Source organism: Sorghum bicolor, chromosome 5 (genome assembly GCF_000003195.3).
Source record: "Sorghum bicolor cultivar BTx623 chromosome 5, Sorghum_bicolor_NCBIv3, whole genome shotgun sequence".
Taxonomy (NCBI): Eukaryota; Viridiplantae; Streptophyta; class Magnoliopsida; order Poales; family Poaceae; genus Sorghum; species Sorghum bicolor.
In genome coordinates, this window is record NC_012874.2 from 18442512 (window position 1) to 18458024 (window position 15513).

At 41.7% G+C, this 15513-nt stretch overlaps 1 protein-coding gene across 1 annotated transcript; it reads left to right on the forward strand.

Annotated features, from left to right (window-relative positions):
- LOC8064373 (alcohol dehydrogenase 1) lies at positions 23-2679 on the forward strand. The gene is made up of 8 exons (XM_021461275.1): positions 23-172; positions 868-1193; positions 1276-1358; positions 1457-1532; positions 1616-1677; positions 1759-1854; positions 1956-2117; positions 2222-2679. The coding sequence occupies exons 2-8, from the start codon at positions 983-985 to the stop codon at positions 2336-2338; spliced, it is 807 nt and encodes a 268-aa protein (XP_021316950.1). The 5' UTR covers positions 23-172; positions 868-982; the 3' UTR covers positions 2339-2679.

A 15513-nucleotide genomic window follows, 5' to 3' on the forward strand; every position in this document is an offset into this window, starting at 1 on the left:
CTGACGTCTACTTCTGGGAGGCAAGGTATCCATTCAGTCACCCCAAACAGATCTTGTCAGTACATATGCTTGATGATGAAACTCCCGCCTGACTTGTGCCTTCTTGGGGGCTTATCTTTCTCAGTGGGCAGACACCCGTGTTCCCTCGGATCTTCGGTCATGAGGCTGGAGGGTATGTCATCTTCCGTGATCCACTTTATTTTCTCGCAATCTGTGCAAGCTTAAGTTGAGTTTTATGGTCTCTTGCTTGTATTGTAGACTTGTAGTTACCTTATCGATGGTGGTCATTGTTTATTGATATATTAGATGCAGAGCAATATGTGATGTCTCCTCGACTCTGGAGAACATGTGAAAGAGTAATAAGAAATACTCTCCCTTTATCCTTTATCTCAATTTATAAGTCATTCCAAGAATCTTGGAGAGTGAAAGCATCTTAAGTTTGACCAACATTATATAAAAAATTAGAAAGATTTATGAAATCAAATAGATATTACTATGAAAATATAACTAATGAAGAACCTAATGATACTTAGTTGGTATCATAAATGTTGTTATGTTATCATATAAATTTGGTCAAAGTTGAGATACTTTGACTCTCTAAGATTCTTGTGATGACTTATAATTTGGGATGGAGTAGTTTATGTCATTTGACATGTTATAACAACGATTGAATATTAGTACCTGAGAGGAAGTCAGATGTTTTTGACCTCCTGGCAGTAAACTTCCATAGATTTATGATCTTAGCAGCAATTTAATTTAGTAATTTCTAAACATATACTTATTCCATCACCAAGTTTTTCATGAAGTTTACTGATGTGTAATCTTTTTAGATCCGAGTCAAACTCCTGAAATTTTGTCTTGTTACAGCATTGTAGAAAGTGTTGGAGAGGGTGTAACTGACCTTGCCCCTGGTGACCATGTCCTCCCGGTATTCACTGGGGAGTGCAAGGAGTGTGCCCACTGCAAGTCGGCAGAGAGCAACATGTGCGATCTGCTCAGGATCAACACTGACCGGGGTGTGATGATTGGTGATGGCAAATCACGGTTTTCCATCAATGGGAAGCCAATCTACCATTTTGTTGGGACTTCCACCTTCAGTGAGTACACTGTCATGCATGTTGGTTGTGTTGCAAAGATCAACCCTGAGGCTCCCCTGGACAAAGTTTGTGTTCTTAGCTGTGGTATTTCTACTGGTAAGTTGACTTAGTAGATTGGGTGTGCATGTTTGAAGATATATATTTGTGGTGATGCTAGCTTACCAATTTTTTTCTAAAGGTCTTGGTGCATCAATCAATGTTGCAAAACCACCAAAGGGTTCGACAGTCGCTATTTTTGGTCTAGGAGCTGTTGGCCTTGCTGTAAGTGTTGATTTCTTTTCTGTTATTCTATTCCTTTAAACTCTAATAATGTTTGTTAGTTTTGCGTCTCTGATTACCCTGCATATTTGCATGAGTAGGCCGCAGAAGGTGCAAGGATTGCTGGAGCATCAAGGATCATTGGTATTGACCTGAACGCCAACAGGTTCGAAGAAGGTACCCCTTTGATTGAACTGAATCCTCATTTTATTGTATTGGTTTTGATAAGTCAGTAAGCTCATTTGTTTACCCATTTTCAGCTAAGAAGTTTGGTTGCACTGAATTTGTGAACCCAAAAGACCACAACAAGCCAGTGCAGGAGGTATGTTTCTTTACCTGAACCAACCTTTGACAGCTTATGCAGAACTTGACCATAATAATATCCAATTTGCTGATGCTTTAGGTACTCGCTGAGATGACCAATGGAGGGGTTGACCGTAGTGTGGAGTGCACTGGTAACATAAACGCCATGATCCAGGCATTTGAATGTGTTCATGATGTAAGGCCTGAATAAGCATTTTCTTTTCCTGCTATTATTTGCAGTCTTTTTTTTTTTCTATTTCGATTGAATTTTAACAGCTCTATTTACTCTATATCCAGGGGTGGGGTGTTGCTGTGCTGGTGGGTGTGCCACACAAGGACGCCGAATTCAAGACGCACCCGATGAACTTCCTGAACGAGAGGACCCTAAAGGGAACCTTCTTCGGCAACTACAAACCGCGCACTGACCTGCCCAATGTGGTTGAGCTGTACATGAAGAAGGTAAATGCAACCAAAGTGCTATTTCTTCAGTAGCCTTGTTACTTGAGCTGTGCTGAAATTGCTAGGGCCCTGATACAACAATTCTGGTTTGTTTGCGCACACAGGAGCTGGAGGTGGAGAAGTTCATCACCCATAGCGTGCCGTTCACGGAGATCAACAAGGCCTTCGACCTAATGGCTAAAGGAGAGGGCATCCGCTGCATCATCCGCATGGAGAACTAGATTTTGCTTTTTTTCTCTGGTTGTCTGGTCTGGGTTGGGTTAAATAAAAGGGGCAGTGTCCTCTGTGGATGTGGAGCCACGCTTGTGTGTATCACGTCCAGTTTGGCCTTGTCCATCAGGAGAAGTAGCTTGCACTTTTTTTTTCGTAAATACGCAACAGCGTTGCGTATCATTGTATTATAAGAGGATAGAAGTTTTAACATTAATAAAATACAAGAGTGGCCGTTCTCGGCCTGACCGAAGAAGCTTGCACTTGCAGTGTCTGTAATTATCTATCTGTGGGCATTAGAGTCTCGCGAACTTGCTCGGCGTAATATATGGTTTGGTATTCATTCAGTCTACCATTGTGTTCTGGTTCACCACTTGCGGTGTAGCAGCTCTGGTTGTGTTTGATTCTGCTTGTCTTCGAATCCATAGAATTTTGTCAGAAGTATGGTGGAAGTACTATGTTCCTTTGGCCATAGTATTGAGATTTTATTTATTTATTATTTATTGCACGGCGGCAGGCAATAAACAAAATCTCGAGATGAGATTTTTTTTGGGATAATGAACGGCGGCAGATAAGTGAACTGAGCCCAGAAAAGCTGCTCTTTCAGTCGAAATACATGATGTACATCAAGAATCAGAAACCCCAGCCATACGTCACAATATTCAGAAATGGAACGCGAGCACTGAAGGTTGAGTTATACAGAAGAAGTGAAGAACGTTTTTTTTAGAAAAAAAATGTGAAGAACGCATTTTTGCTTCGGTTCTGACAAGAGCAGAGTATAATATTTTGCTTCAAATGGTGCTGGGAAATTGAGTGTTTCTTATATATATCTCAATGGATGACACAACAGATCGCGAGTAATTACAGAATTACAAAAAAAAGGAACATGAAGAGAAATAATTCAATCGAGGAATTCAGAGCAAGCCGGGGCGCGAGTGGAAGGGGAACTGATGCACCACGATCGGTGGAGCCTTGCTATCATCTCGCCTCTTCCTCCTCTCCTTGTCCTTGCCCCCTGCTGCCGCTCCCTGCTCGCCTCCCTTGTTCATCTTCCCCTCACCTGCCCCCCGCTTCTGCCGCTGCTTAGCCTCTGGATCACCTCCCGATTGCTTACCGCCGGCAGCAGGCGACACGGCGGCGACGCCGCCGCAGCATCCTCCCAAAGAAGCCCAGTACCATGATTGTTGGCCGACGACAGAGCGCGCGGTGGGTGGATCGATGGACCGATGTTTTTCCTTCAGCCGATCGAGCAACTCCTCCTGATCCTGATGACTACTGCGTTTGAGCTCTGGTGGTCTACGTGCTGCTCCGATGTCTCCTGCTGCTGCTCAGCTGCTGTGTCTGTGTGCCTCTGTGTCTCTGAGTGGCAGCTTAATTTATAGGAGGCCGCTGCTGCCAATCGAGTTGCGTGACGAGCCGGCGGGGTGCTTTTGTTGCTGCGGATGCGTGCCGGGTGGCAAGGGAAGGTTAGCTTGAAGCTTCGTCCAAGAAGGCTCCGGGTGAGAGTGAGACGCTGAGTGAACGAGTCTATTGGCTTGTATTGGTCTTGCTCCATCAGCTTGCGGATATGATGCTGACGCTGCCTTGGTTGCCAAGGTTTCTACTCCCGTGTTTTGACTTAGGCCTTGTTTAGTTCACAAAATTTTTCAAGATTCCCCATCACATCGAATCTTGCGGTACATGCATGAAGCATTAAATATAGACGAAAACAAAAACTAATTACACAGTTTACCTGTAAATCACGAGACGAATCTTTTGATCCTAGTTAGTCTATGATTGGATAATATTTGCCACAAACAAACGAAAGTGCTACAGTGGCAAAATCCAAAACTTTTCCCAAACTAAACAAGGCCTTAGACTCAGGCCTTGTTTAGTTTATGCAGAAAATCAAAAAGTTTTCAAGTTTTCCCGTCACATTAAATCTTGCGGTATATACATAAAGCACTAAATATAGATGAAATAAAAACTAACTATACAGTTTGTCTGTAAATCGTGAGACGGATCTTTTGATACTAATTAGTCTATAATTAGACAATATTTACTACAAACAAACGAAAATACTACAAATATAAAATTTTTTCGCATCTAAGCAAGGCCTCGGGTAGATGCTCTGAAGCTCAGCTCAGCTCGGCGGCGTCCACAGTCAAACCAACGTGGGCTTTAATGTATAGAGGGCTTGGCTACCTATATACTACTCCTAAAAGGCTAAAATAGTTTATCGATCGAGTGGTCTGGCGGAAAAATAAACGAGAGCGAGGAACTTTCTCGTGTCGTGGCGTCGTGGGAGAGGAGATGACCGAGCACGGCGCTGTCAGGTGGAAAACGACCACTCGTGTCTAGTGGGTTCGTTAACCTGCCACTGTGTGCCACATGGCACGTGCTACTAGTACAGTAGTACTTTACTTTGGTTATCTGTCTATCTGACGTTTTCATTCGGCAAGATACCGGCCGTCCTGTGAGACTTCTTTACTGCGTTATTCCTTTTCAAATTTCACTACCACTAGTTTTTGTCGTACTCGTGGTATTTCTTGTGGAAACAATTTTTTGATGTTCATTTTTTTTCAATCTTTTTGGAAGTCCGGCGGGCTCTAGATTCTGACTTCTAAGTATGGGTATGTGGAGTAGCCTGAATTTGATTTGTCACTGGAAATAATGAAGGGGTGGTTTGGAAGTAGGGATGAAAACGGATCGGATCGGTGCGGGTACTGCCTTTTCCATATCCTAATCCACTTTTTTTTGTCGGATTCGGTGCGGAGCGGATAATACACGGATGCGGATGTGGATACGGTTTTTTTCGGTAGTCGGAACTGGTACGGATATGGAGCGGAAACGGATCGGAGACGGATATACATAGAGAATTATATGCTTGTCAAGAATTTATTTAGTACAAAACAAGAATAGGCAATAGATAATAATTTTGCATTGCATTCCATGTTGCTACTCTCACACTAATAATTAACACTTTACATGATATCTCCACTAAAAAATAATAAGTTATTAGCCAATAAATAATAGCATCTAGCAAAATTCTTAATTTAAAAATTAGAACATTAAACAACCACATCATAAAATACAAGTCCTCAACTAACAAACTTTTTAAAATCCTAAATTCTTTAGTCTTGGAAGAGAAAACCTTCGGATATCCTATTTTGAACATCGGATAATCCACATAAAATTTGCGGATAATCCATATCCGCCGGATTTTACCTATTCCATATCCTACCCCGTATCCGCAGACAATCGGATTCGGATTACCCGTATCCGTACGGATGTTAAAAGTTCTTCTCCATATCCTCAAAATTCGGATTCGGATCGGATCAGTTCGGAAAATTATCCACACCACTTTCATCCCTATTTGGAAGAGCTCTAACTTCAGTTTCTCCGAAGAAAATCACTCCCAGTCAATTAAACGCTCAAAATATCAACTGATTCAGGTAAGAATTAGGAGAGAATTATTTCACCATTTACATTAGGAGCTGGGAGCTAAAAAAAACCTACTTCACTCTACTTCTTGTTATATTTTGGTGAGGATCAACTCCCCACCCTGCTCAATGAAAATCACTTTATCGGATACTTAAGGAAAAGAGCTAAAGAATCAGTGAGCTGCACTCTCCTAGACGGGGCCTCATTCATCATGTTACACTACGGAGAGCGAAGGAGTACTATGTTACAATCTCTACGCGGTCATTTTCTTTTTGTGAACTTCAAAGAAATTTCCTCATCTAATCCCTCGCATGCAAAATACTCCGAGGCTCCTATATATTCCTTAATTAGTAACGCTGATCTTTCTACCGTAACTCACAAGTCGGTTTGACTTCGACCGTGCCGAAGGAATACAGCGGCATCAGCAGTCAGCGGTCAGCCGTGCGTGGGAGTAGGATTCCACCTGAAGCATGCCTGCTTGCCCGTGCGTGTGTGCTCCCCATCTATCCCAAAATCTTCAAGAACATCCCTCATCAGAAGGAAATACCAGCAACTTCCACTATAAATATGAGTACATACTACTACTACTACTATTAGCCTGCATCAGAACATTCAGAACAACCATTAGAACATTCAGCAACACTAGGTTCACATACGCACTCAACATTCAGAACAACCATCAAGCAAACCACAAAGCCTGCGATGGCTCAGCTCGGAATCGGCAGCCCTGCTCGGCCTTTCAGTGCTTCTCCTGAAGCAGTGACGACGAACACGACAGCCTCAACGACGGCGAAAGCCGGAGATGGAGAGCTGAAGAAGCAACAACCAGTCCAAGTCAACGGAACTGGCGTTCAGAAGACGGGAGATCATCATCTCAAGGTTGCAAAACTAGAGGGGACGAAGAACAACGAGCGAGCACCCATCGTCGTGCATCACTTCCCCTTCCCTTCTCGCCATGGACTGCTGTGATCTCGGCCCTGGCTTGTTTGACATCGTCACCTTTACTTCTCGTCTTGTTTGGAAAATATGTAGTACACACATGGGTCGTCTGCCATAGTTTTCTTTACATGTTTTGCAGAAGGAAAACAACATATATGATGACACATGGGGCCAATATTAATGGACGATAAGCATTATGAGGCTATTCTTAGTGCAAGATTCCATGGTGTCTTGTTTCCAAAACTACTACATGTCCACATCAGCTAGAATGCAATGAAATATGGATGAAACAAGAGCTCTCTATGCATAGTTTCATTTTTTCATAGCCGCTATAACATTCAATTCCACGACTCATTTAGAGTTGAAAATAGAGCCAACTGTCTTTCATCTACATGAAAATTATTGTCAATATAAAAAAAATGCATGTATGGCACTCTAATGTGGATGAAATCCCCACCAAAACTAGCCTTAATGACGAATACACTGCTTGTAACAACCTAAACATTGCATATGTTGATAAATATCCTATTCATCATCCTTTGTCATACGCCTAAACAGGTTGCGACCAACAATGGCGAGAACGGGCTAGCCAAAGCCCATGGAGGGGGCGCCACCGCCCCAGCTGCCACTCTAGGAGGGCCTGGCGGCCCGCCCTAAGGGTGGGAGTGCCACTGTCACCGCGCCGTTTTCTTTCGTGTCATCTTCGGTTACCATATCTAGTCTTAGTTGATTTTGGATATGGTTTGTTAGGATAGAAAATAATTGATGAGAACCGCGTTTGGTAAGGATTCCCTTATTTTTCTTGTGAGCCAAGTCCAATAGAAACTATAAAAATAAGGGACATGTAACTGCATCAATCAAGTAATAGACGGGTGAAAACTCTTTCTTCTCTCTGCCTCTCCTCCTGCGCAGCCCCTGCACCGACGTCTCTACCCTGCGCTGCCGCCACCACCTCACCGCCGGTGGCCGCCCTGGCCACGACCCTAATACCCTCATTGTATCAACAAAAAAAACTTAATTCTAAAAATTCAATGTCAAAAGCTATTAAGCCTAGCATTATTTTGCAGTGATGGACAATCTAGAAACCTTATCGAATGGGCTGCTCCTAGTAAGTTTGATTGTGTACTGTCTTGTAGCACCCCATCGGTATAGTCAACAAGCAACAATCAGAGTAGTAAAATACACTAATGGCCCCTAAACTTCGTATGGATGTAGTCTGGACCCATTTGGACCTTTGACTTTTCATATGCCTAGTCTAGGTACGTGGATGTGCATTTTTTGGACCTAAATGGTATCAAGTTTAAGGGCCGTCATTGCATTTTATTGCTGTCCTACTCTCCTCGCTCCTAGCACTGCTCTCCTCTCTCTCTATCTAGCACCACTTGCTAGGTGGGCTAACACTATTTCTAGGTCCAACACATTAGACACTCACACACATTGTCTCTCCCAGTCTCTCCGTATTCCTCTCTCTATCACACTTACCCAAGAACAAAGAAGAAGAACTCCAAGGAGGAGGAAGGAGAAGGTGAAGGCTAGCAAGAGGAAGGATCAAAGGATGCCCCAAGCACCTCCCTAACTCACTTTCTCACTATTGCTTATGTGGGCTAGGAGAGCTCTCATCCCCTTGTATTGGTGCTCAAACAAGAAGAGCAATGGAGAAGGAGAAACAAGGAGCCAATCCTGTTGGAATATGATCCTAATTATAACGTGAGTCCTACGGGGACGCCTAGAGGGCCCACGGTTCGGGTTATGTTTATTAGCGGATTTGTTTCCGTATTTGACTGCAGTCAGTCCGTCCTATAAATACATCTTGTAAGCCGTATGGGAAGAGTTGAGAGAGAGACAACTCATTATTCTCTACGTTTTGTAAACTCTCATCATATAGTGAAGATCGCCGGTTGGCGCCCGTGGTTTTTTTCCCGCAAGGGTTTTCTACGTAAAAATCTGTGTCTCGTGTTCGATCTATTATTGCTTTATTTTCTAACAAGTGGTATCTAGAGCCAGACACGAGATTGAAAAAAAATTAGGGTTTTATTCCCTGTTCGTTCCATCACGCCGCCGCCGTCAACATCGCACCATCGCGCCGCCGCCTGATTAATCTCGGCTACTGCCGCTGCTGTTCCAGGCATTGCTGTTGTGCAGTGCTGGTGCCGTTATCAGGCGCACGCGAATCAAGGAGTCGCCAAGCGCTGGAAGTCTGCTGCTGCTTCTCCGTGGAAATTTGCTTTGCACAACAGATCCGTTGTGCGCGTTTTGTGTGCGTGCGCGTGGTTGATGCCCGCCGAGATCGAGTCGGAATTGTGTGCTTCGCTGCTGTCGGAGGCAGAGTTGATTTGATCGGGTTTTATAAAAGCTGCGCGCTGCTAGAGGAAAATCCGTGAATTTCGACCAAACTGTGCAATTAGTTTTTATTTTTGTTTATATTTAATATTTCATGCATGTGTCTAAAGATTCGATGTGACGGAGAATCTTGAAAAGTTTTTGGATTTTAGATGGAAGTAAACAAGGCCTATATAGAGAGCTCGGAGTTTGCCATCTCACGCACGAAGATCGAGGACTGCAAGAGCAGAATCACGATTCCTTTGCGTGGGTGGAAAAGTTGGTGAATTTTGCTACGTGCACACAAGAATTCGTACCAGGAGATTTGTTCATTGGCAGTTCTATGCTAATTGTACACAACAAGTGTACCAGGCTGCAGTTCTTGCTAGGGTTACACCTAAATTTCTGCAGATTATGATATTCCTCAACTGGATCGCGATACAAGGTTTGCTCTTTGGCAAGTCAAGATGAGGGCTATTCTGACGCAGGCTGAAGTGGATGATGCTCTTGATAAATTCGGTGACAAGGATTCAAAATCTTGGACCGATGAGGAGAAGAGAAAAGATCGTAAGGCCTTGACTCAAATTCAGCTTCATCTTTCAAATAATATTTTGCAAGATTGTTTGCAGGAGAATACTGCAGCTGCTTTATGGCTCAAGTTAGAGTCAATTTGCATGTCTAAGAATTTGACAAGCAAGATGCATTTGAAGATGAAGTTATATACGCACAAGTTGCAAGAGGGTGGCTCTGTGCGTAACCATCTTTCAGTCTTCAAGGAGATCGTTTCTGATCTATAGGCTATGGAGGTAGATTATGATGATGAGGATTTGGGTCTTATTCTTTTGTGCTCTTTGCCTAATTCTTTTGCAAACTTTAGAGATACACTGTTCTATAGTCATGATACTCTAACGCTTGATGAGGTTTCTGAGGCGTTGCATGCCAAGGAAAAGATGAAACAGATGGTGTCTTCTGAAGGTTCTGCTTCTAAAGGAGAAGCGTTGTCTGTTCGTGGGAGGACAGAAAATAAAATTAATGGCAATAGAGGCAAAAGTTCCAATGGTTATAAAGGCCGATCAAAGTCTCGAGGTAGAGGTGAAAAATTCTGCAAGTATTGCAAGAAGGATAATCACTTTATCGAGGATTGTTATAAATTAAAAAATAAAGAGAAGAGAACTGGCACATATAGAGAGAAAGGTAAATCCAATGATGAAGGTAATATTTCTGTTGCTGCTTCTAAAGCAGATGGTGATTCGCTTGTTGCTTTTGCTGGATGTGCTAATAGTGATGATGAATGGATTCCTGATTCCGCTGCTTCTTTCCATATATGCACTAATAGAGATTGGTTTGTCACCTATGATTCTCTCCAAGGTGGAGGTTATGTTAGATTGGGTGATGACAGTCCACTTGATATTGTTGGCATTGGATCTATTCAAATTAAGATGCATGATGGCATTGTCAGAACTTTGACTGATGTGAGGCATATTCCAGACATGAGCAAGAATCTTATTTCTCTCAGTACTCTTGATGTTAAAGGGTACAAGTACTCTGGTGGAGATGGAGTTTTAAAGGTGTCAAAAGGTTCTCTTATTGTGATGAAAGGTGAATCGAAATCTCCAAATTTGTACCGTCTTCGTGGTACTACAATTACAGGTGATGCTACTGTAATTTCTAATTCACCATCTAATTCTGATGCTACAAATCTTTGGCATATGCGTCTTGGACATATGAGTGAGCAAGGCTTGCATGTATTATGCAAGAGAGGACTTCTTGATGAACATAGCATCAGTAAGCTGAAGTTTTGTGAGCATTGTGTGTTTGGCAAACACAAGAGGGTGTCATTTAATACCTGTACTCATAAAAGTAAAGGTATTCTTGATTATGTGCATTCTGATTTATGGGGACCATCTCGCGAGCCTTCTATTGGTGGTTCTCGTTATATGTTGACAATCATTGATGATTATTCTCGTAAGGTATGGCCTTATTTTCTAAAGTATAAATCTGAAGCATTTTCAGCATTTAAAGAGTGGAAGATTATGATTGAAAATCAAACTGAGAAGAAGGTTAAAAAGCTTCGCACTGATAATGGGATGGAATTCTGTTCTAATGAATTTAATGCATATTGCAAGTCTCAAGGCATTGTTAGGCACTACACTATTCCTTATACGCCTCAACAGAATGGTGTAGCTGAGCGTATGAACAGAACTATCATCTCCAGGGCCCGTTGTATGTTGTCTAATGCTGGCTTTGAATAAGTGTTTTTGGGCCGAAGCTGCTTCCACTGCTTGCTATCTTATTAATTGTTCACCCTCGATTCCTCTTGATAAGAAAACTCCAATTGAGGTATGGTCTGGATCTCCAGCTGATTATTCACAATTGAGAGTTTTTGGTTGTACTGCTTATGCTCACGTTGATAATGGTAAATTGGAGCCTAGAGCTGTTAAATGCATTTTTTTTGGTTATCAACATGGTGTTAAAGGTTATAAATTGTGGAATCCCTAGACTCAGAAGGTTATGCTTAGCAGGAATGTTATCTTTAATGAGACTGTTATGTTTGTTGACAATCCTTCTGTTGATGCTCCTATTGAGGGAGAGAAAATAAGTGTGCAGGTGGAGCACTTAATTAATGCACCAGAGGTTGATAATGCTTTTATCCAAGATACATCTATTGCTGAAATTTCTCCAATTGTTGATGATTCATCTATTGTTGAGCATTCTTCTCCAGTTGTGCAGTCTCCACAACGTTCTGTTGCTATTGGTAGGGCCAGAAGGCAGCCCAAGCCTGTTAAAAGGTATATTGAAGAATGCAATGTTGCTTATGCTATGAATGTTGCAGAAGAGATTGAAAGTAATTCAGAACCTTCTAATTATTCTGAGGCTATTACTTCTGCTGATTGCAACAATTGGATAACCGCTATGCAAGATGAGATGGAGTCACTTGAAACGAATGGTACTTGGAATTTAGTGAAATTGCCCAAGAATAAAAAGCCTGTCCGTTGCAAATGGATTTTCAGAAGAAAGGAGGGTATTTCTCCTAGTGAACCAGCAAGGTATAAAGCAAGGTTGGTTGCTAAAAGGCTATAGTCAGATTCCAGGTATTGATTATAATGATGTCTTTTCCCCAGTTGTTAAGCATAGTTCAATTCGCACTTTGCTTAGTATTGTTGCCATGCATGATTATGAACTTGAGCAAATTGATGTTAAAACTGCATTCTTACATGGGGAGTTGGAAGAAGACATTTATATGAACCAACCTGAAAGTTTTGTTATTCCTGGAAAAGAAAACCTTGTGTGTTGACTAAAGAAGTCTCTTTATGGTTTGAAGCAGTCTCCTAGGCAATGGTATAAGAGGTTTGACTCATTTATGCTCTCTCATGGCTTTAAGCAGTCTGATTATGATAGCTGTGTTTATTTGAAGAGTGTTAATGACTCAGCTATTTATTTGCTTCTTTATGTTGATGATATGTTGATTGCTGCTAAAGATAAATCAGAAATAGCTAAATTGAAGGCACAATTGAGTAAAGAATTTGAGATGAAGGACTTAGGTGCGGCTAAGAAAATTCTTGGTATGGAAATTACTAGAGATAGAAAATCTAGTAAATTATACCTCAGTCAGCGAGGTTATATTGATAAGGTTCTTCGTCGTTTCAATATGCATAATGCAAAACCAGTGAGTACTCCATTAGCTGCACATTTCAGATTATCCTCAGATTTATGTCCAGAGTCAGATGATGAAATTGAGTACATGTCTAGAGTTCCATATTCCAGTGCAGTTGGTTCTCTTATGTATGCCATGGTTTGTTCTCGTCCTGATTTATCTCATGCATTGAGTGTTGTCAGTAGATTCATGGCTAATCCTAGTAAGGAGCATTGGAGGGCTGTTCAGTGGATTTTCAGATATTTGCGAGGTACTTCTAATGCCTGTTTGTAATATGGGAAATCTAGAGATAGACTTGTTGGTTATGTTGATTCTGATTATGCTGGTGATTTGGATAAGAGGAGATCTCTCACGGGTTATGTTTTCACAATTGGTGGTTGTGCTGTTAGCTAGAAAGCAAGTTTGCAGGCTACTGTTGCTTTGTCTACAACAGAAGCTGAATATATGGCTATTTCTGAAGCTTGTAAAGAAGCTATTTGGTTGAGAGGTTTATACTCTGAACTTTGTGGGGTTACTTCTTGCACTACTATACATTGTGATAGCCAGAGTGCTATTTGTCTGACTAAGGATCAGATGTTTCATGAAAGGACCAAGCACATTGATGTGAGATATCATTTTATTCGAGGTGTTATTGCTGAAGGTGATGTTAAAGTATGCAAGATAAGTACTCATAACAATCCCGCTGATATGTTGACAAAGCCAGCTCCTGGAGCTAAGTTTGGGCTATGCTCAGGCTTAGTTGGTATTACAATTTGAGTCCTAGTGACTTTTGGCGTCGGTGATTATTTATTATTGAAGTGAGTTGATTGATGATACTTCATTCGCTACAAGATGGAATTCGTCTCAAGGTGGAGTTTGTTGGAATATGATCCGAATTATAACGTGAGTCCTACGGGGACGCCTAGAGGGCCCGCGGTTCGGGTTATGTTTATTAGCGGATTTGTTTCCGTATTTGACTGCAGTCAGTCCGTCCTATAAATACATCTTGTAAGCCGTATGAGAAGAGTTGAGAGAGAGAGACAACTCATTATTCCCTACGTTTTGTAAACTCTCATCATATAGTGAAGATCGCCGGTTGGCGCCCGTGGTTTTTTTCCCGCAAGGGTTTTCCACGTAAAAATCTGTGTCTCGTGTTCGATCTATTATTGCTTTATTTCCTAACAAATCCTTACCTCACTACTGATTTCTCTAGGCACATCTTGGTCTAAGGTTGGTGAATCTCGCCTTCCTAGAGACCAATTTAGTTTTGTTGAAAGAACAGAGACCAATTTAGTTGGTATCACCCTTAGCAAAATCACCATATTAAGCTTCACCAAAGCACAATCTAGGATGTGCACCTTGGTAGATTAGCTCTAAAGGTCCTTAGAAACACCTTTGAACAAGCTCAACACAAATCCCCAACTCAAGCTACAATTAGCATGCCTGGATTTGGATTTCGGAGTGCCTAATGTCCTGATAATAGCAAATCCAAATAATAAAAATAATAAATACCATATGAATTTTCTGCTCATTACATTTTTTTGTTTCAGATAATGAGGACTGCCATTGCATTTATATATCATTAGGCTGATATTTGAGGTGATCTTGCTCACCAAAACTCATATGTGTTTTTTTTGCGAGGATGTGTTTTATTTTCTCTTGTATAAAACTCATGTATTTGCGTGACCTTTTACTCGCAAAAACACATGTTATATTTCATTTTCTTATATGTAAAACCATTCGTGACATTTGGGGTTCTATTGGATCAGCGAGTGGTTAGATTGGCTGTTGATCCAATATACAGAAAAGGTACAACAACTCAAACGTCTTGACTATTCTTGGTTTGGAGGGTATTTTAGAATTAGTATAATAAAAAACAAGCTCTGTGCTATCCAATTTTGTAAAATAGAAAGCTAATTATTCCTTGATTTTATGTAGCCATATACAGCCAACTATAGGCGCTAGCTATCTAAGATGAGAAATATCAAGTATGTTATAGAATGCTTCTTTTTTGAGGACTTTTCTATTCTACAATATGGCTAAACTGTAGAGTTTAGCTACTAATTTTAACTAAGCTGTCCGAGTTGCTATCGATAAAAGAGAAAAACCGTCATCATTCCAGGACCGTCAATCCGCTCCACGAGTTGATCGGTTTTGCATGAACCAAAAAATCTTGGAGTGGCAAGTTGAGATGAAAGAACATGCTTGCACTTGAAGTCCTTTTCGTGGTGACAGACAAGTCAAGAGTGACTGAATTTAACCGTGATTATGTAGGCAACTTGCCTCCAGTTCATGCTGACATTTCCACGCCTCATTTTCACATTCCTTCACGGGGAAGTTCCCTCTCCTAGCTTGCAGAATCACCAAATAAATGACGTGTCAGTTTGTCTTGGTTAGCTAGCAACCCAACAATTGATGGGCAACCTTGGTGGTGAAGGTACACAAAGTCAGCACGACTCCTCTCTCTTCAGCAGCTGGGAGCTTGAAACCACCCCATCCTTCAACAAAAAGAAGTATCCCCAGCTCCCTTATAAATAGGTTCCTAAATCAGTAACACTTGACACACAGAAAAGCTAGCAGAACACACCAACTCAAGAGTAGATTGTTGTCGTCAGAAAAAAAGCACGAGAGATGGTTCGGGGACTTTGCAGATGCTTTGGAGCGCCTCCTGCGGTAGAGGGAAAGAAGCCGTCACCTGCATCGAAGGAACGACCTAAGAAGCAACAGGCAGACAGAGATCAGGAAGGAGCTAGTGGTGAAGCGAGTGAGCCGAAGATGGCGGTTGACAGGGCCATGGTAGTAAAGGAGAAGACTGCTCCAGTAGCAATGCATCAGTTTCCCTTTCATTCTCGGCCTGGACTGCTGTAATTT